Source organism: Rhinoderma darwinii, chromosome 2 (genome assembly GCF_050947455.1).
Source record: "Rhinoderma darwinii isolate aRhiDar2 chromosome 2, aRhiDar2.hap1, whole genome shotgun sequence".
NCBI classification, from domain to species: domain Eukaryota; kingdom Metazoa; phylum Chordata; class Amphibia; order Anura; family Rhinodermatidae; genus Rhinoderma; species Rhinoderma darwinii.
In genome coordinates this window covers 49,035,341-49,056,764 of record NC_134688.1, presented here as the reverse complement: position 1 = coordinate 49,056,764, position 21,424 = coordinate 49,035,341, and the positions used below count along the sequence as shown (strand labels likewise).

General features: G+C 42.7%; 1 protein-coding gene across 1 annotated transcript in view; it reads left to right on the top strand.

The window, feature by feature from the left end:
• Positions 1–21,424, top strand: part of TNFRSF19 (TNF receptor superfamily member 19) — a 58,266-nt gene that overhangs the window by 18,336 nt on the left and 18,506 nt on the right. The window contains exons 4-5 of the mRNA XM_075851624.1: positions 4,195–4,373; positions 9,902–9,987. Of these exons, the coding sequence (XP_075707739.1) occupies positions 4,195–4,373; positions 9,902–9,987 (265 nt within the window). The remainder of the gene's footprint in view (positions 1–4,194; positions 4,374–9,901; positions 9,988–21,424) is intronic.

Genomic DNA, 21,424 nt, shown 5'->3' with positions numbered 1-21,424 from the left:
TCTTCGTGCGTTTCCATCTCTGGACCTCCCATTGACATCAATGGGAGGCAGAGAAAGCGATTTTTTTCGTGGTATTTTTTTGCCCGCGGCACTGAATGGCCGTGGCCGACAAACGCGGCAAACAGAGTCAAAATCTGACACCTGCAAAAAAACTCAGTGTGAACAGGGCCTAAGGAAATAGAAGAGGTTTCTGTGGCTTTAGTAAACTTTTCCAATAATGAAATAAAATATTTGGGAAATAAATTCCATAATATGTTTTGGTGGTTCTAAATTTCATCTTCACTTTAGTATCTTAAAGGGTTTGTCTGCCCCAACCAAACCCCTTTTCTTAGAAGTGTCCCCCCTGATGAGCTAATCAGAGGATATCCAGATGCTGGAAGCCTCAAAGATTAGCTATACTCTGTGGGGGAACTTGGCAACAAGTGTTCAATTTCTCTGCAGCGCCACCACAGGAGAAATGTAATCATTACACCGTTCCCATGGGAAACAGTGGCCTGTCCATGTAATGAAAAGATGCATTGGGTCCTCCAAAACAAGAGACTCTCTTCTAGTTTCTCTGGCTGAACAGAGGACCCCTGCCTCTATCAACGATCAGCCCCTTCAATTTCATGGCAGCCGTGTCTTGTGCTAGTTTACTTTATGAGCGCTTCTTTGATTTGACAGTAACCTATTCATAATCTGAATGATTTAGCTGGCATGTATATGACATGGGTATTAAATAATAACTTTACCCAAGCCAAGTGATTTAGTGTTTGGATGCCACTATAGAGAGTGAAGCGGGTACATTTGTTATGAGCTTTTCCTTGTTACATAATACAAAAAATCTCTCTGCTTTTCACTCCATTGCTTTTTTTTGAAATTTTTATTCTTGTGCTGCTGTTATTTTATTGCAGCATTAGAAAAGATGTGGACTTTAAGGAGCGATCCAGGGGGCATGACATTATGTACTGGGGCTTGTTGCAGGTTTAGGATTTGGCACTAACCTCAAACATCTGTTGAAGCTGGGATGAATAAAAATGTAGATGGTTTTGATTTACAGTCAGCTGGAGAGTACCCATCACTGGAGCTGCGGAATTGGCATCCAGTAAAAGAAAGAATGTGGCCATAAAAGTGGAATGACACAGATTCATGCAGAATCTGTTGGTATTTTTCTTTTTTCTCTATTGAGACTTAAACGGGTTGTCCACGTTAGAAAGGTCCCTTGTGAATAAGCTGATCACAAACTGTCCCCCTGCTGGGACTTCAGCGATCAGCTATGATCTGTGGGGAAACCTGGCAGTAAGTGTTCAATTTCCCTGCAGCGCCACCACAGTTGAAATGAAGCATTACATTGCTCATTTAAATCAATCGGTTATCTGTGTAATTCAAGACCGGACAGGTCCTCCAGAGCGGGACACACTCTTTGTAACTGTTCTCTACCCTGGCCGAGAGATAAGGATCCGCTCTATTAACTTAAAATTTGCTAATCCCTTTAAGGAGCATTCACCTCATGTAACAATAAGTCCTTGAGTCATCTTATATAAAGGTGTAAAAAATGTTTAGCTGTGTTCTTATTTCAAGCTTTGAGAATGGCCCATGTGGGCTGAAACGTAGCACTGACGTTATGGGTGAATTAACCTTTTTTCACTGAATTGGAGTCTTGTGTAGTGTTGCCTATTCGTTTGGAAGTCCTATATGTGGGACTGGAGTCTGAGGTCCTAAGTCTTGTGCACACACAACTACGCTTATTTTGCATTTATATGTTCTGCTCTTCCCTTTTCGCTTTGTTCTTAGTTCTACCTGATATTAAGAGATCTGAGTGACTGCCGACATGGCTGCCATCACAGCTCCCCCAGTTTTTTTTACACTAGCAAATTTACCACGTTGTACCTATTAGGGTATATTGATGTCATAAAGGGACGTAGTGGAAAGCTGCTGTTCTTTGACGGACTCTCAGAGACCATATATTAATTACATGGATGACCGTTCATTTAAATGGGCTTCTTATCATACTACATTGTAAGCCAGCACGGCTTCTCCCAGCAATATCAGCAGTTTGGCAGGGGTTTCCGCTGCCAGACTGGAGGCTTTTTTGAGTTGGGCATGATCGGGACAGGTTTTAGCCGCCGGATGTAAGCAATGTTTCCATTCACTGATGGCTAGCAAAGATCTTGAAAATGACTCCGCTTTATTTACACAAAACGGCTTTTAATTAAGATTTTCAAAGAATGTGTGTATTTTTGTGGAAATTGCTGTGGATAGTCATTTGGAGTCATTCAATCTCCCTATGACAAGGCTGAACAAGGTACAGTACAGGAAGTGTTGTCATGGGGATACAGGAATAGAGGAACTGCAGACTTCTGTTCTATAACTTTAAGCACTAATAACACTGCAAAGAAGTAAAAATGTTTTTTACGTTTTGTTTTTTTTTATACTTTTTCCATTTTGTATTTTGCTATAACCTATACTTCTTTTAGAGTTGTTTTTTTTATATATTCTTGGAGCAACCCTTTAATTCAAATGAATTGTTCTATAAAAAAAAATAAAAAAAAATTGGTGCAATTTGCAAGCTGTTGACTTTGTTTAGAACGGTCCATGTATTTACCTCTTTGTCCCACTTGATGAGCTCCGCTGTTAGGGGCCAGCGCTGCGTGACATGTCTTTGGCAATGCACAGACAAAGGTGTGGTTTCTATTCACAGCGGTTAAGTGGAATGCCTGTGTGTGAACGTCTACCCAGCTCCTGCTCATTCACATCGCTGACTTCATTAGAAAACAGATACCTCAGTGAGCTCGGCCATAAGCTGCTGATAATGCAGCAGTAGGAGCCCTTAAAACCCTTTATCATTCAAATGCTCTGCGCTTTCTCAAACACGGCGGATGGCGAGCTATTGCCTATAGGAGTAAGGGAGATTATTAGCCCTGAAAAACACATTGCAAGCTGCTGTGAGACTCTTTGTTTCTGATATGCACTACGATCGTTAACGCTGGATCTACTAACTTGGTCTAGAAAGAGAAGGCCAATTAACTACCCCCCCCTCCCTTCATTTGATACCAATATGTATGCAGCACCATCTGTCTGCACCAGACATCATCAGCGGTTTTATTGTTTCCAGTAAACTTACCGTGGATTAAAGAACATTTCTAAAAAATCACTACAAAATGTAAACGCTTTATCTTCAGGGGTTCTTGGTTATACCTCTTGACCACTAAGGGTATGTGCACACACACTAATTACGTCCGTAATTGACGGACGTATTTCGGCCACAAGTACCAGACCGAACACAGTGCAGGGAGCCGGGCTCCTAACATCATAGTTATGTATGATGCTAGGAGTCCCTGCCTCGCTGCAGGACAACTGTCCCGTACTGTAATTATGTTTTCAGTACGGGACAGTTGTCCTGCAGCGAGGCAGGGACTCCTAGCATCGTACATAACTATGATGTTAGGAGCCCGGCTCCCTGCACTGTGTTCGGTCCGGTACTTGCGGCCGAAATACGTCTGTCAATTACGGACGTAATTAGTGTGTGTGCACATACCCTAACGGTGCCCCTTTTATAGCTCACTCAAAGGTTGTCGCATTCAGGTGTATGGCAAAACTGGGTTATGACCAATTTGCAGCAGTCATTTTCGATTTCAACTTTTTGATTTACCCAGTTTAGGCTGAATTCACACACCGCTTTTGGCTGCATTCGGTGTTTGTTTTTTTTTCTAGTGCGACCAAATGTTGCATTAAAGTCTATAGTAAAATATCAAATGTACTACGCATGACTACATTTTGGTTAGCTGTGTTTTTGAGGCAATTTCGTGTTTAGCGCATGTTCTGGCGTTTTTTCAGGTGCTTTTCCCACAGGCTTCTCTATAGGACTACAAATACGCCAGAAACAAATAATGTACAAAATCACACCAAATGAAAAACACCTTTAAAAAATACACCGCATGTTACATTTTAATAGCGCTGTTTTTAGAAGCCTTTTTTTTATGTTTAAATTGTCCGAAAAATTCTGTGTGAACGAAGCCTTATGCGGATATGGATGTTAATAAGAAATTAAAGAGTAGTTTAGGGTTTTTTTTTTGCCTTTCCGGGACTAATGTGCAGCTTGTGGAAAGTTTTATATTTATTAATATAAGGCTTTACGATAATATAGCAAATATCGGGTCATTAAAAAAAATAAAAAAATTCCTTTTTTTGACTTTCATGGCTTTTCTTTTCTAGGAATGCGGCTTTGGATATGGGGAAGATGCGCAGTGTTTACTCTGTCGACCCAATAGGTTTAAGGAAGACTGGGGTTTCCAGAAATGCAAGACTTGCCTAGACTGTGCATCTGTCAACCGCTACCAGAAAGCAAACTGCACCGCGACTGGTAATGCCGTATGCGGAGAATGTTTACCGGGGTATGAAATGTATTTTATATTATACATCCTATTCTCTGCTTTGCCCCCGATCCCCCTGCAATCAGCCGGTTCATCCCGGGCGGCTGATATGCTAATTTATGAATAACTGTCAACGGGGCGTGAACTTAACCGCTTTGACAGAGCAGCTTAGGTTCACGCTCCGTTGATGGTGGGTGGCAAAGACCGCCCAGTTGTCGCTTTATTAAGAAATTAGCCACCCAAGATGATTGCGGAGGAGCGAGGTCACCTACAGAGATCAAATAAACTGCTGTATTCAGGGAGAAGCCAGCTATGAGCATGTGGAGCCAGATTAGCTTTTCTGGGGACATGACTTGTCTGTTTCAGTAAATACCTTTTATGTAATAAGTTTAAGACTATTGGGGCATCTTTTCCTAGAAATGCTGTTTGTCTGTTATTCTTCCTGGAAATGTATGAATCAATTGACAACTGGGCGTTACTATTCCCGTTAAGGATGTCCCTACACTGTCCGCACCGATTGGACATTATTAGATAGTGTAGGGACACCCCTAAGGGAACTGGTAACACCCAGTTATCAATTTATTCATACATTTCCTGGAGAACTAACAGAGGAACGGCACAACGCGGAATTCTAAAAAAAAAATTGCTGTAGGATTATTTGGGAATATATGGATTTAATGAAACGCATGTCAGGAGAGCGGACCGCTCCTCTTTAAAACCACGGATAACACTTTGTCCTATCTTGATGAGTTCTGCTAAATGACAAACCCGGCTTTTCTACATCTGGTTGGCACATTTTTTCAGGATGAGTTTTCTTGGATTCCAAATCTTTTTCTCATGTTCATCCCGCCCCCTCTTTTCTCTGTAGAGTGGACATTGAGTGAATGTCCTTTGCTGGATATAATACTTTATTTTGACAAGCGTAGATCAATTAAATACAGCTTACACATCCTCCGTTGCTGCTCATTAGCCGCTTTGCATTTTAACGGGCCACTGCAGAGGCTTGTCTATATTAAATGAATTCCCCTCATGGCATGAAACTACTAAGCCTCACCCCTCTTAACAGTGGAGAGGGGCGAAATATTTTTCTAATGAATTAATAAGAGAACTCTCAATTAAAGCGAGGAACTTGTCCTGAATTCCTAATTCTATCTTCCTTTGTGTCAATACAAATGTATTTAGGCTTTTTTATATACTGCCGAGCCTGCGCTACCTTGTGGTATCGTTAGGTTTAGAAGTTCTGGAGGAGTTCTTATCAGGTCTCCGTTCAGCAATGTGGGACTTTATTTAGACTTCGATTCAATTGTTTGAACTTGAATGACCATGAAGTTTTAGTAATATACTCAAAATCTATACTCTGAAGCATTGTGTGATCTCCTCCAAATGTATAGAAGACCACATAGATTACAATCATCCGTTGTATCATCTACTGCGACGGTGATAACTTCTGACTCCCTTCACATCCTACCCCTCCTCACCAAAGATATCACCGAAATGGTTGTACATTCTTTCATTATTTGCTAGTTTAACTTTTGCAGCACTTTCCTTTGTGGCCCTACAAAAAAAAACCAGTTCGTACCCATCTGGCTATCTTCAATGCTGCTGAAAAATTCATCCACCTCTACCATCTAAGCTTCTCCGTATATCTCAGCACTTCTCTTTATTACTTGCCTCCAAGAATTCTCCTTTTTCTCTGAAATTCCCTACCATCCAACACGTGTCATTCCCCCAATCTTCGCATCTTCAAAATTAACTTAAAAATAACCAAAATGTTGACAAACCGTCCTTTGTGTAGATAAATGGTGGGGATTTATAGGGTAAAGATTGGGGGTGGTCACCAATTTCACCTTTAATGCTCGTACTCTACTTGAAAAGGGGTTCTCCGCTTTGGACAGTCCCTATTAGAAGGGTCCCTTGACAATAAGCTCACCACAAAGTGTCCCCCTCCTGGGATTCCCAGCGATCAGCTGTTGTCTGTAGCGAAACATGGCAGTAAGTGTTACATTTCCCAGCAGCGCCACCACAAGGGAAATTAGGCATTACACAGTGCTCGTTCCTATCAATGGGCTGTATGTGTAATGCAGGACAGGACAGGTCCTCCGGATCGAGAGACGCTCTTTGTAACCGCTCTCCACTCTGACCAGAGGACCCCGCTCTATTAACTCCGAATTCTCTAATAGGAAAATTGTTTTTTCTAAACTGGACAACCTCTTTAATGTATGTAAGGGAATTGCAAATTCCTATATTGTTTAAAAATGGCATGGCCCGTATCATCGCCTGTCTCTGTTCACATTCCTCTACAATACTATGAAATCACATTTATTTTTGGGCACGCTTGTAACTTGCTCTCACTACACTGGATCGTTTTTCAGCTCTTTGTGGGCTTTTCTGGTTGTGATTGTGTTTGTACATTTCTAAAGTATTTGTTCCACTCTGCTTGGTTAAGTCCACAGACTTCTCTGTTGTGATTCCAAAGTTGCAATGACCATGCCTGACTGAAGTAACTCAGACCAGCCATGTTGTCAGGAATGCAGCCATTGTTTTTACATGCTGCGCAGTAATCTCACGCTACAGAACAATCTCATTACTGCGGAGCAATAGCAGGATAACTGAGAACATCTTTAGGCTCTTGTTTTATTTAGGGAAGATCTGTCACCGGATTTCACAATACAAACGGGATACATTATTAAACTCATCTCTTAGGCCTCATTTACACGAGCGTATTATACGCGCGTGCGACGCGCGTGCTTTTCACGCGTGTCGTACGCACCTATAATAGTCTATGGGGCTGTTTAGACGATGCGTGAATTTTGCGCAGCGTGAGTGCGTTGCGTAAAACTCACGACATGTTCTATATTCTTGCGTTTTTCACGCAACACGCACCCATTGACTTCAATGGGTGCGTGAAAACAACGCATGCCACACTGACGGTCCTGCGTTGCATGCGCGAAAATCACGCAAGAGCTGTCAAAAGGATGAATGTAAACAGAAAAGCACCACGTGCTTTTCTGGTTACAAACATCCAAACGGAGTGTCAAATTAGAGATGAGCGCACCGAACTTCACCGGGTTCGGCCGAACTCGTTTTAACCGAACCCGGCAAAAAATGTTCGGGTACGCGACGTCAGGAGACAGTCACTGCCCACGGTGCTGAAAGACTTAAACTGTTTCAGCACCATGGACAGTGACTTTCGATCACAATATACATATACGTGTAAAAAAAAAAAGAAGTTCTGACTTACCGATAACTCCCGGCTTCTTCCTCCAGTCCGACCTCCCGGGATGACAATTCAGGCCAAGTGACAGCTGCAGCCAATCACAGGCCAAGCACAGGCTGCAGCCAATCACAGGCTGCAGCGGTCTCATGGCCTGCCGCGTCATCCTGGGAGGTGGGGCCGGATGACAAGAGAGGGACGCGTCACCAAGGCAACGGCCGGGAGACCGGACTGGAGGAAGCAGGCAGTTCATGGTAAGTGTGAACGTCTTTTTTTATTCACAGGTTGGTGTAGATTGTGATCGGCATTCACTGTCGAGGGTGCTGAAAGAGTTACTGCCGATCAGTTAGCTCTTTCAGCACCTTGGACAGTGACGGGCGTCGACTACCTCATCTCTATGATGGCGGCTGCGCGAAAATCACGCAGCCGCGCATCATACACGGATGACACACGGAGCTGTCAATTGCCTTTTGCGCACGCAAAACGCAGCGTTTTTTTGCGTGCGCAAAACGCACACGCTCGTGTAAATGAGGCCTTAGACCTAGGGCTGGGCCGTTTGGTCTAACAAAAAAATCTCGATACACCCATACATTGCACAGAGTGGCTACGCGCTGTGACTGCGTCAACTGACCCAGTGCCCTATTGCTTGCCACTCCTTATAGATTCTCAACAACTCATTCGTTTATTAACCATTAAAGCTTCTTAAAAGCTGGTGAGAACTTATGACCACCAGTATGGCACCAGATACAGTTGTCGTCACTTTAGGGGAAAAAAAATGGCCGCCATTACAGAATAGAAAAGATAATATATGGTCAGTTTTACGTTTTTGGTGAAGTTGCTCCCTAATCTCTGCTTTAAACCCCGTTTAAAATGCTTGGGCATGCTGAGGTAATATGAAATTATATTGCAGAAATAAAAAATTGTTGTCTAATAAAACACTAAACCTATAAAGTGTGTGTGTGTGGGTATGTGTGTGTGTGTGTGTGTGTATGTATATATATATATATATATAATGTACACACACACACACACACACACACACACAGACACAACTGCTGAGCTACACACCCTGCAAGCAGCAGAGTCACTACGTTGGGGTGGGGGCCAATAGTGTGTGAGTGACGGAGCATCTGCTCTGTGTGCTGTGGCGCCTTTCTCCCTGCAAATAAAATCGGTTTAACAATTCTGTGCAAAATCAGAATAGTGAGGCACCCAAATGTCAAATCAGTGGAATTAATTTGAATAATCGCCCAGCCCTACTTAGACCTGATGAAGCTGGTGTACTTACTTTAAAAATCCACTTAAGAATGGCTGTATAATCTAAAAGTTTTCCTGCCTGATCGTAAAATCTGCATTTCATGAGACCAAGTATATGCATGATGTCATCTCAATCTCCTACCTACCTACAGATGACAAGCTCCTATCCGTGTCATTCCTACCCCGCAGCATGCTGATATCTGCAGTCTCCCTGGCTCAGCAGTGGGAGAGCTGGTCCTCCAGCAGCAGTTTTAGTTGCATCTTGTATGGAGTGTCAGGAAAGATAATTCAGCCAACATCTATCTAATGTGTATGAACAGCTACTTGACTCTGTGCGGGCGTGCGCGCGCGCGCGCCAGCAGTGGAGGACTGCAAATTTATCCTATGACTTGGCTGTTACAGCAAGAATTGCAACCCATAGAAATCAAAGTCCATTGAAATGTAAGGAGGGAAAATTATCTTGATTGGACTTGTAAGGCTTCACACGCTTAACAAAAAACGTCTGAAAATACAGAGCTGTTTTCAATGGAAAACAGCCCCTTTATTTTCAGACGTTTTTTTTTATCAACTCGCGTTTTTGTGGCGTTTTTTACGGCCGTTTTTGGAGCTCTTTTCAATAGTCTATGAAAAACAGCTCCAAAAACGTCCCAAGAAGTGTCCTGCGCTTCTTTTGACGAGCCGTTATTTTACGCGGCGTATTTTGACAGCGACGCGTAAAATTACACCTCGTGGGAACAACATCGTAAAACCCATTGAAAGCAATGGGAAGATGTTTGTAGGCGTATTAGGGGCGTTTTTTCGGGCGTAATTCGAGGTGTAAAACGCATGAATTACGTCTGAAAATAGGCCATGTGAACATACCCTAATTCTCTTGACCTGTACAGGCCGGTGCAGTTAGGCATTTGATACTAGCATTAAATACATAGAATTTTACTAGTATTTTTATTTTAATGTACTAGCTTGTACAGCATAATAAATATACATTTTAGTAAAATATTGGCAGAAGATCGAGGGGTTAAATGTCTTCAAACCTAATTTGGAAGAAGTGTGATCTCAAGATGAATATTGTATGTTACAGGTTCTATAGGAAGACAAAGCTTGGTGGATTTCAAGACATGGAATGTGTTCCCTGTGGGGATCCCCCACCCACGTATGAGCCTCAGTGTAAGTATATCCACATTTTCTACTTTGGCTGGAAGTCTTCTTCTCTTGTTTGGTTGGTCCATGTTGTTATGGTTTTGCTGCACCTAAAATTTGGGGTCTTGGATTGTGTTCTAAAATTTTATTATGTGTTTTTTTTTCTGCAGACCTACTGTACATTTAGGATCAGTTCACGTGGCAAATTTTGCTTGGTGGGTCCCGCTGCAAAATCCGCCGCGGAATTAATTCTGCCATCGGCAGGAAGATTCCGCCTCCCATTCAATGGGAGATCCGGGCGTAATCCGCCCAAAGATCAGGCGGAATCCGCCCGAAGATCGGGCAGGATGCTTTTTCCCGCTAGCTGCAAAAAATCAGCTAGCGGGAAAAAGAAGCGTCAAACTCCCACTGAAATGAATGGGAGGCGGAATGTTACGAAGGAATCCGCGGCCTGCTCCACCACAAATTCCGCTTTGTGAACGGGGCCTTATTGTAAGGCTATGTTCACACGGTTAACGAAATATGGCTGAAAATACGGAGCTGTTTTCAAGGGAAAATTTCTCCTGATTTTCAGCCATTTTTTAATCAAACAAGCGTTTTTCGTGGCGTTTTTTACGGACGTTTTTGGAGCGGTTTTTCTATTGAGTCAATGAAAAACAGCTCAAGAAGTGACATGCACTTCTTTTTACGTGCTGTTTTTTTTAAATGAGGCTTAAAACAACGCCCTGTCAGAACAGAACGCCGTATTTCCCATTGAAATCAATGGGCAGATGTTTGTAGGTTTTCTTCCGATATTTCAGCCGTTTTTCGGGACGTTTATTGCCCCGATAAACGGTTGAAAATAGCCCGTGTGAACATACCCTCACAGTATATAAGGTTTAAAGGGTATTACAGGATAAAGAGTTTTGGAAAGGAGACTTTGCTAAATATTGGCGAAAATTATAGTGGAAATGCACACCTGCTCCTGTAGTAGAGTTCACTCTGTGGGGCGTAGCAAGGTAGAGGCCCGTCCTGGACGCCGTACCTTTCCCCCCTTTCAATCGGGCGATCTCTCAAGCCACCCCACCCAGTGGACAATGTAATTTAAAAAAAAATTAATTAATTAAAACAAATTAATGCTCTTTTCACATTGCTCCTCTTCTCCCCTCCGGGTGGGGGGCAGCATGACGTGCCTCATAAAACATACTGATGCCGGGCAGCGTCAGGACATTGTATGTGACGCATCACTAATAGCATTGAGTGCTGCATCGCATATAAGGCCCTGATGCTAAGTATCAGGACCTTGTGTGAGCCGCGTGGACTGCTGAGGGGTCCCGGAGGGGAGAAGAGGAGCGGTGATGTGATTGTTTGTTTTTCAATGGCCGTTGAGAAAAAATGGAAGGTGCATGCCCGCTGTTATTGCGCATGGCCGGCCGGAAGATGCAGCACATTTATTAATAGGCGTTCAGTCCTAATAAATTTCCCCCATTGTGTAGAACATCTGTGGGTCTCCGCCATCAGAAACCACGCAGCCACCAAATATCATGGGTGTCTGGTTATCATGTCACTTTTGCTGTACACTTATGTCTAAATATACATGTATGGAATGATACATTTTTCAATTTTATAAGAAGTTATAAATGTAATAAAAGTTTTTATCCTGGAAAACTGCTGTAAAGACGACCTGTCCGCACTCCTGATTCCTGGGGTGTTTGTTATAGTAAATACTTTTTGTACCGTTCCTCTGTTATTCCTCCTGGAAATGTGTAAATAGACATCTTGGTGTTACCATTACCCTTATTGCTAGGTTGTGACCCACTGATTGGACGGTGTCAGAGTGTGTATGGACGCAGGTCCTCCTTTAATACTAGGTCTAGCTTTTTGGTCAAATCGTTTTGTGAAGTGACAGGAGGGACTTTTGAGAACTCAGAACTATATATTTCTATACAATCTCCGCTGCTATTCTACTCTACACTTTACATTGTAGAGAGAGATTTGTGACCTCTAACTTTGTGACTATTGGGGCGATACGTGTGAGGCTATACTGTATGATTTCTTTGATATTCACTTTTCTGTTTTAAAAGATACTTTAGTCTGAATGGAAATGGTTGTATTCTGTATAGTATCATTTGGAAATGCATAAATATGGGTTGGTTGAAATATGTTTTGATCTTAAGCTGGCCATACAGCGACCATTTTCTGCGATCTCTCTGCACCGACGGGAGATATCTGTGGAGAAGTTGATCTGCCATGTTACATTTTTTTGCTCTGTTCTGGGTGCAATCCTTGGAAAGTCATTTGGGCCAAACGACAGATCTGAAGCCCAGACCTGGCCGCAGATCACAGCAGAGATCTATTGGGGATTTTTAGTTTTAACTCAAGGCGTTGTCGTCCAGAATTAATATACGCTTTCTGCTGTGTACGCATGTTAATGGGGAGGGGCAGGTGATTGACAATTAATAGTCTTTCATCTGGTAAATAAATTAGTTCGATTTAAAGAGTTTGTATGAAACGAGAAAAAAGGCATCTTTTTTTCCCAAGAACAGCGCCACTCTTTTCCATTGGCGATATTTGATAATACAGCGAAGCCCTATTTAGCAGGGAAATTGGACCCATTGGGGAGCCAGAAGAAAATATTCCACATGTACTAATGTTATATACATACAGTATGTAATATTACAGCTTCCCTTTCCTCATTGATCCTTTGTGACCAATGAACGACATTAACCACCATTGCTTTCCAATAGAATCAGTCGTTCTAATGTAGACCTCACAAAAGGCACGGCCTCTCCTCGTGGAGACCCTGCAAGAAGTAGGAAGTCTTTAGAGCAATGCTCCCTGGGAAAAGGTATCCGTGTCCCTAGGAGCGCTGTAAACATTCATTCAGATCTATGGCATTGATGTGGGTGGGACATTTTTTATTTTTTTACAGGCTGTATTTAAGAAATGTGGGACATTTTCATTTTTTTTATTTTTTTTTTGGGCAATCCATGTCATTTTTTCAAGTTTTTTTTCCTTTCATTTATTAAAAACATTGCGTGAGAAGAAAACCACACACTAGGCCTGGTTTATAAACCCTGTTCTCATAGCAACCAATCAGAGCTCCGCTTTCATTTCTAAAACTGCTGTGGAAATATGAAAGCTGCCCTGTGATTGGTTGCTATGGGTAACAAGGACAGATTTTTTCCTTTTGACAGTTTTGATCAATGAGGCCCTCTATATTTATGAACACAATTGCGTCACGTTCAATCACTTACCGACCTTTTTCCGATACTTAATGGACTACTGTCAGAGTAACCCCCGAAGCCTATTAAGACATCTTGTCCTGTTTTGTGTTGACTTAAAAGAGCCATTGTTGATCCAAGCAGCAATGAGTTGATGAATTGACTCTCCCCTATAGTCGGCAGCTTAGATCTTAGTTGTGAAATATTTTTCAGGAAAGCTCTGATCGGAGCATTGAAAGTAACTTGTCTCCAGCAGATGTGTGTATATATTGCAGGACGGCGCACACAGATTAGATTTCAACCTTAAACCCAAGTAGTGTGTAAGGGAGAGGCAAATATTTGTAAGCTGTCTTCAAGTGCTTTGGTGGCAAATGAAAGTGTTAATGCCTGTGGGGCCCCCATAAATTAACAAAGTCTTTTGTAACACTGAGATACTTTGGCAAGTGTTTTGTTTGCCTGTGAACACTTGTAAGGGGCATGAACTTCCTGCGCTGAAGGCTTATAGAGTGGAGCGAGTTTATTAAGACTTTGATCAGAAATTCTAAGAACTAGTAGCAGTTGATTATTACCCAGCTAGCAATAAATCTCCCGTCTTCCTTTTATTCACTGCCTGGGTTTTCACGTATATGAAAACAGAGACTGGTTTAAACATTTACCCCTCGCCGGAGGAGGCACGGTGGAGACCTCCTTGTAGAAACACTCCATTTACAGACTTGGTGCCTAGCACATAATGGGGTCAAATGGTCAAATCATGTTTCAAATTGTGAGTTAAAATAATAAAATTGAAATTTTGAGAAACGTTTTGATTGTTTAGTTCATATTAGACCTAATAGGACGGAGTTTTAAGTACAGAATAATTTATTCCGATTTATGATTTCTTCCTTTTCTTGAAGTTGACTAACAATGAGTGCCCCATGTAATTCTTTTAGATTACTCAATTTATTTGTGCGGTAAGGTTAAAGTGTAGCTAAACGTTTGACAAACTTCTGACGTGTCATAGTGACATGTCAGAAGTTTGGATTGGTGGGGGTCCGAGCACCGAGACCCCCACCAATCGCTAGAACGAGCATGAGCGCTCAGCCACTTTGTGTCTGTTCGGCTTTTTCCGGAAAGCCGATGAATCGGAGTACCGGCTCATAGACTTTATATTGGGTCCGTACACCGATACATTTATTTCCGGAAAAAGCCGAACAGACACAAAGCGGCTGAGCGCTCACACGAGTGCTTCAGCTGCTTCGTTCTAGCGATTGGTGGGTGTCTCCGTGTTCGGACCCCCACCAATCCAAACTTCTGACATGTCTCTATGATATGTCAGAAGTTTGTCAAACGTTTAGCTACACTTTAAATTCCTACGTGATGGATTTGCATAGGCAAATTCAACAAGTATTTACTGGTAGATTCGCAGGTTTATTCGGGATATCCGCATAGATGGGCAGTTTGATTTGCCGCAGATCTGCACGCAGATTAGCCCTATTCATTAGGGCTCATCTGTGTGTGAAAATCTGCGGATCTTTACGGAAATTAGCCGAAGCAGGTGAATTTTTTGGGGGGGAATTTTGGTGCGAAATTCATGCCAAAATCTATATCTAATCTAATACATGTGAACCAGACCATTTCCAAGCTGTAACATGTACCTTTCTAATTTACCGACATGTCATAGAGAGCTGTGTGTTTGGGAAAACAAGTCATTTTCTAAATGAAACTCAACGCATGTTCTATTCTGATTTCGTTTTTCATCCATCCATGTGTTGTCTGTTTTTCACGCGCCAGTTGCTAAAGAAATGCAGAGAAAAACGTAAAACCAGTAAGGCCCCATGCACACGACCATAAAAATTGTCGGGATTTGCGGACCGTAATACGGTCCGCGATTACGGACCCATTCAGTTCTATTGGCCATGGACACCTTTCAGTATCGCTACGGATGGGTGTCCGTGCCGTTGAAATTTTCAGAAAATTATGGAAAATGTCCGTTCTTTTACATTCTACGGGCCGTGCTCCCATACTTTTGTATGGGACCACGGGCCGAAAATGCAGCCGGCCATGGCCGCAATCGACCGTGTGCATGGGGCCTAAGTGTTTGCGAAGGAGAAATATGGACAAGAAAAAAACTAGTGCCATGCGGAAAACAGATGCAACACGGACGGTCATAAGCATGAAATTTGGAGACGCAAATCGGACACGCTCTTGTCAACTGCTAGTGGTTCATGGGACTATTGGCACAAGCATGCCATCACCAATGACCCAAGGGCTCATGATTACCTACTAAATTATTTTTTTAAAGTGGTGGTTGCTTATGTAAGGCAGTCTTTGTTTTATTATTAGTACTGATGAGCTATTGTGCAGCAGAATCCCTTACTTGACTTTTATTAATTATCCTGATCCCACACCCATTACTTATTTAGTTAACATTCAAGTCCCTAAATCATTTGTGACAGCGAGGACTGCTGAAAACACCATCCAGATGGAGGAACTGATGTGTGTGTTTAAGTTTTCACATATCACGGCTTGATCAAAGTTCTTGGTTAGAGGAATGTTATACATTCAAGCCATCAATTTCAGAGTCTGCTGCCTTTCTTATCCTTCTATCGTATACATGGAAATATTATTTGTGCAGCACAGACTGTCTCAGTTACGGCTTGTTCTGCCGGCCTGTCTTCTGAACTTTAGCCAAACATTTAAAAAGTGTGCCACCCTTCATACATATGCACATAATATATACAATTAGCACGTTTTCAGAAATTAAAAGAATTGGCACAAACGGCATTATTTTCAGAATTTAGCTGCTGTAATGTGATCGGAAACGGCTGTTTACATTTTTTGCAGTGTGGAGACAGGGCCGCCATCAGGAATTTCTGGGCCCCCCTCCATTACCGAGGGTTGGACAACGGAAAGTGGTGCGTTCACGTTTGACATCTGTACCAAAATCCGTTAACGTGCATAATGTACAATTACAGTGAACGAAACCATGGGTCAGGCACATGACCGGTTAATGCCCCGGATTTTGTTCAAGTCAGGCAAAACATATCCCACTGTTTGGCATACAGTGCGATACGTCACCCGGGGAATGGCCCTGGGTTAAATCCTGAAATAAATGGACAGTGACCTTAGCTTTCCCAGGGCTGGAGTCCCTGGAGCTTCTACTAGCGCTCTGCCCGGGGACTCTGGTGCTGTTCCTCATGTCCATATTTGGACAATGATGTCAGGAGCTTCCCCAAGTCCAAGGGCACAGCGATTGTGATGCTCTGCCTGGGACTCCAGCATTGGGAAGCTCCTGACATTACAGTCCATATAGTGTTGTAAGGAGCGGTATACGTTTTCTTTGTGGGATATCTCAGGATGGCATAGCAGAGTTTACTACGCTATTCCATCCTTCCAAAAACGATAACCCCATTCAAATGCGTTTTATATTGGAATTTGTAGTGAATTTTCAGTGCGCAATCCGCACCAAAAATACGAGAGTTTTATCCATGTGCCATTTTAAAATATTATATATTATATTTCATATTGCTTAAAAAAATAAGTGATAAATTATTCTTTTTTTTTTAGATTCAATGTGACAATCTTAGATTAGTGGCATTCTCCTGGGATGCAATGATTTTGTACCAGATCACAGGTCACTTCAAATGGGACAAGTTCGCAGGAAAATTGTGGCTGTTACTGGTGGCACTGTGGAACAAAAATTTGCCTATGTCCCCTTTTGGCATGTTTGTCAACTCTTAGCAGGGCCCAGGCTGGCGAGGCCTCCCAGGATCATGTGTTGATTTAGCTTCTAGTCTTTTTAAAGGGGTTGTCCCAGAATTGACAATTATCACCTATCGCAAAAGAAAGGGGGTCTCAAACCCCCAGAGCCTCTTCACTTCACCCCCATCAGTGAGGAGCTCGAATAGAGCGGTGGTCGAGGAATGTGATGAAATCAATGGGAGGCATTTCGGCGCGTTTTCCGATGCGTTTTCCGCGTCAAAAAACTCTGTGTGAACTGACCCTAAGACTGACTGCCGTTTCCATAGACTGAATGGAGTGGTAATGGTTAGGCAGTGAGGAGGAACAGGGGTTCGGGACGCCTGCACTCGCAATCGGTGGGGGTCCCAGTAACCAGGCAATTATAACCTTTCCTGTACATAGGTAATAATTGTCGCTTCTGGACAACCCCTTTAACTCTAAATATAGTATATAAATTACAAAATGCCTAATTTAATTTTTTTTTATATACATACTAACCAGATTTGAGCTGTTCTGTAATAGCTGGTTTCTCTATTTCTAGCAGCAATAATGCGTCCGAACACTTCCTATAATCCCTGAATACTTTGGTCATTATAATGGAGAAATCAAGTCTCTCTATTTTCCTGGAACATGCTGTGCTTTTTGTGTTGCGAGACCACTGGATGTAAAGAAGATAAGTGCCCCCCACACTAGCATGTCTGTCTCCACATTCCTCCGCACTAGTTGCCGAGCAGTAGAAATAAATGGCTTTGTTCCTCCGTAAACCTCACACGGCCACTTGTGCGCATCCAACACATCAGAGGTGCATGAGAGTGTCTCCTGTACCCGCTTTCTACATGAATAGCTTTTTGGCTTGTACAATCTCTTGTGTTTGAGGAGTCTCATTACACTGGATGTCTGATCTTCCCTGTGAGTCTAAAACAATTGGTGTATTCTTTGTTGAAAGAGAGAATGTTTTAAAGAGCTTCATTGTGCCTCCGTGACCCGTTCAGCTGTGTGTATTTATCTAATTACAAAAGGCATAAATGTAATGTCAAGCCAAACAATGTGTGTGCCAAGCATTCATAACTCGCTCATAGGTCGGGGAGCGAGAGCTGGTGAGTCTGTGCCGAGCACATTTCCAGTTAGAAGTTGTGAAAATAAAGAGATGCTTGGACTTCATTTGTATCTTATGTAAGCTGCAAGTACTTAGGGTTGTCCATCACTTTCCTTCCATATAAAAGTAAGAACCAGAGCCTCAAACCCTATTACAGACTTGCATGGAGTCCATGTGGCTCCGTACTACAGAGATCTGGATGCCATGGGTGCCGCCGAATGGTGCCTCTGTACGGCACTGCATTATGGATAACATTTTTTCCCTAAAAGCAATTCTATTAGTAGAGAATACCTCCATAATACCGCATCTGTGGAGCATCAATCTGAGGCATATAGAGGTACAGTAGGGTGCCGGTTTTGGTGCCGCACTATGGCTCTGTTGAACTTGTATGGAGCCATTATACAGCCGAGTGCATTAGCCCTTCGTTTCTTTAACCGTTCCAAACTCTAACAGGATTTGGACGTGTGAGAAAAATGTTTTCATTCACATCAATACCTGCCCAAGCCAGTCGGCCTACCAGCATGGTTTTGGAACATGAAAGCCATGTAAACTTCAGGCAGATGTTGGGAGTTGATGTCATCTACGCAGCAGGGCTAACCAGTCTACCCCTATGGAAATGTCGAGAGACTGTAAACATCAAGCAAGTCCTGACTTCTTTCCCTTTATAAGCAATTCTGGCATCCGAACGTGTGTGTTCAGTGGTTTTACAAAGAACAAAAGCCCACTTCGACTTTTTTGTGTGTATGTGAAGTATAAACAATACGACTAATATGGGGGGCAGTGTTTGGTTACATGTATATATGGGCTTAAGATGCTACATGCACGCCCTACGTATATAGAGATCGATCTACGTATTATTTCTCCATAGTAGTCTGTACAAACTTGTGTGTGGAAACAGTCCTAGTGCACGAGACTACGCTGAATCTTAGCAGGGAGTACATAAGAAATCAGCCAAAGACCGTGTCTGAGACTAAGTTCCAACATTGAGTGTATAAGAAATTCGAGCACGACCAGTGGGGTTGTATGAGATTATCAATAAGAGCCCCCTTTTCACGAGACACAGCGCCACTCTTGTACATGGGCATTATTGCAGGTCATCTCCATTCAAGTGAATATGCCTGTAATACTAGCTACAGCTATCCACGAGAGTGGTGCTATTTCTACATTTAAAAAAAAATAAAAAATTCTTAATCTCATACGACCCTCTCTATTCATACATTCTTACATAGTAAGCCCCTTAAATTTCCAGTTCTAAATGGAGGCTGTGTTTTACTGTCATTCTACACTAGACCTCCATGAATTAATACATTGGATTAGTAACTGATCCCCAAATTCTGATTTCCGTAGTCCTTATAATCCATGATTACGTCAATTACAAAATGTGTATAAATGTTCAGCAGCACACCCCTGTATTAATCTATATCCTACAGAAACTATTATATTTATGCATCTGATAGATTTGACTCTATTACAGAGTTTTCGGCTATATTATATAGATCTGTTGTTATCGTTCAGTGACCGCTCTGGGAAAGAGCTCTGGAGAATATTTTGGAGTCTGAACAGAGCAATTTGAGCTTATGCCCTTCCGATTGGGATCTTTGTTCTAGCTCCCAGCTGGCAGCCTCGTCCTCTAATCCTTGTGGAAACTTACATTGCAAGCACAAAAGCTATTTTATGTCTTATCCTACTGCACAGATGTTGTGAAGAGGATGTAGAGGAGGACGGCTCAGTGTGCGCTTCACTTTTTATTATATGCTTTACAGCAGCACTTCCTTTTCGAAGACCTATAATTCATATTCTAACCATTAATAAAAGCTCAAATTTCCACCCGTCACTGCTGTGCTTTTAGATTTGTTAGCACTTTGATGGGTATGTCTGGTTACAAAACCCCTTTTAAGAAACCCTATAATGGCGGGGCACTCCGCTATTCCTGTCAGCCCCACAGATTTTGAATGTAATGGGGCACATGCGCAACTGCCGCTCCATTCAATGTCCTCCTCACGGCTGTCGAGCCGTGAGGAGGAACAGGGGTTCGACAGTGGTGTGGGCCTCCAGCGACCATGCATTTATCACCTATTCCCTCCCTCTCCGCTTATCATCATGAGAACCTTCTATTTTGAGAAGAGGACAAGCCTCTTTAAAGGGTAACTAAACATTTAAAAAACTTTTGACCTGTCAGAAGTTTTAATTGGTGTGGGTCCGAGCAGGTGAGTCAGTTGAGACCATGGAATGGTGCCTAATCCGTGTCAGTAGCCAATAATGTGGGGAGATAGCAAGTGTAGGCCCTTTTACACTGGCCAATTATCGGGCAAACGAGTGTTCAAAGAACGCTCGTTCACGATAATTGCCCCGTGTGAACAGGGCAGCTCGTTCATCCGCTGATCGTATCCTTTTAAAAGTGCAAAATATTATCGTTGTCGGCAGCGCATCTCCCTGTGTAAACAGGGAGATGCGTTGCCGACATGGTAATAATGTATGGGGAACGGTGATTGGAGTAACGAGCGCTCGTCCCCATCTATAGCTCCGTGTGACAGGAGCAAACGAGCGCCGATCAACCAGCGGTCTCATTGATCGGCGCTCGCTGCACCAGCCAAAATGTGCCGGTGTAAAAAGCACTTTAGTCACTCAATGTATAAAGAGATCTTTCAACTCGAAATAATCAGACCCCAGTGGCTTCACACTAACCATATGCAATACATTGTTTTTTAAGAGATCAGAAGTTATCAAAGCTTGGAGTAGTGTGTTCATTGTGAGCATAGAGACCTAATGCCCACCAATGATCTTTGTGTGGGGGCACTGCCAGTCACACTGCTGTCCACTTTACAGGAAATCTGCCATGTTGGACTTTATCAGACTATTGTTTTATTGTCTGACTGAGATCAATAGTAGTCCCAGTCAAGCCTGACTTTAAAGTGCCTATACATATTAGATAAAAGTCAGCAGGAATGGACGACTATGTAATGTGTGGGGGTGTCCGATCCTTTGTTCCTGTGGGGAATAAGCCGCTGCCTGAGGAGTCTGGCAGCAGCTCATTTCCCTCTCCCCATTGAAAACACATGGCTGCTTGCCCGAGCTGAGCGCACATGTGCATGGGGAAGTCGGAAGGAATAGCTGGCAGCCAAACATCTGAAGTGTATGGGCACCCGTAGAATGATATGCTTTTGTCAATTAACCATCGGTGGTAATTGCTGGCCTGATTCGGGCAGATTGGGAGGGATTTTGCTGTTTGGGGGCCCCATGATCAGCTGACATCTCCAGAACCACTGTAGAAGTGCTCTTTATAAAGCATCTATGACCAGCCAATAACACCATTCCCTATTAACCCATTTTTAAATACATATCCTACATCTCTTGTACAAGCTAGTGCTGTGTTCACATGGAGTTGTTTGCAGGAGGAAAATTCTGCCTCAAAATTCCATTTGGGATTTTGAGGCAGATTTTGTCC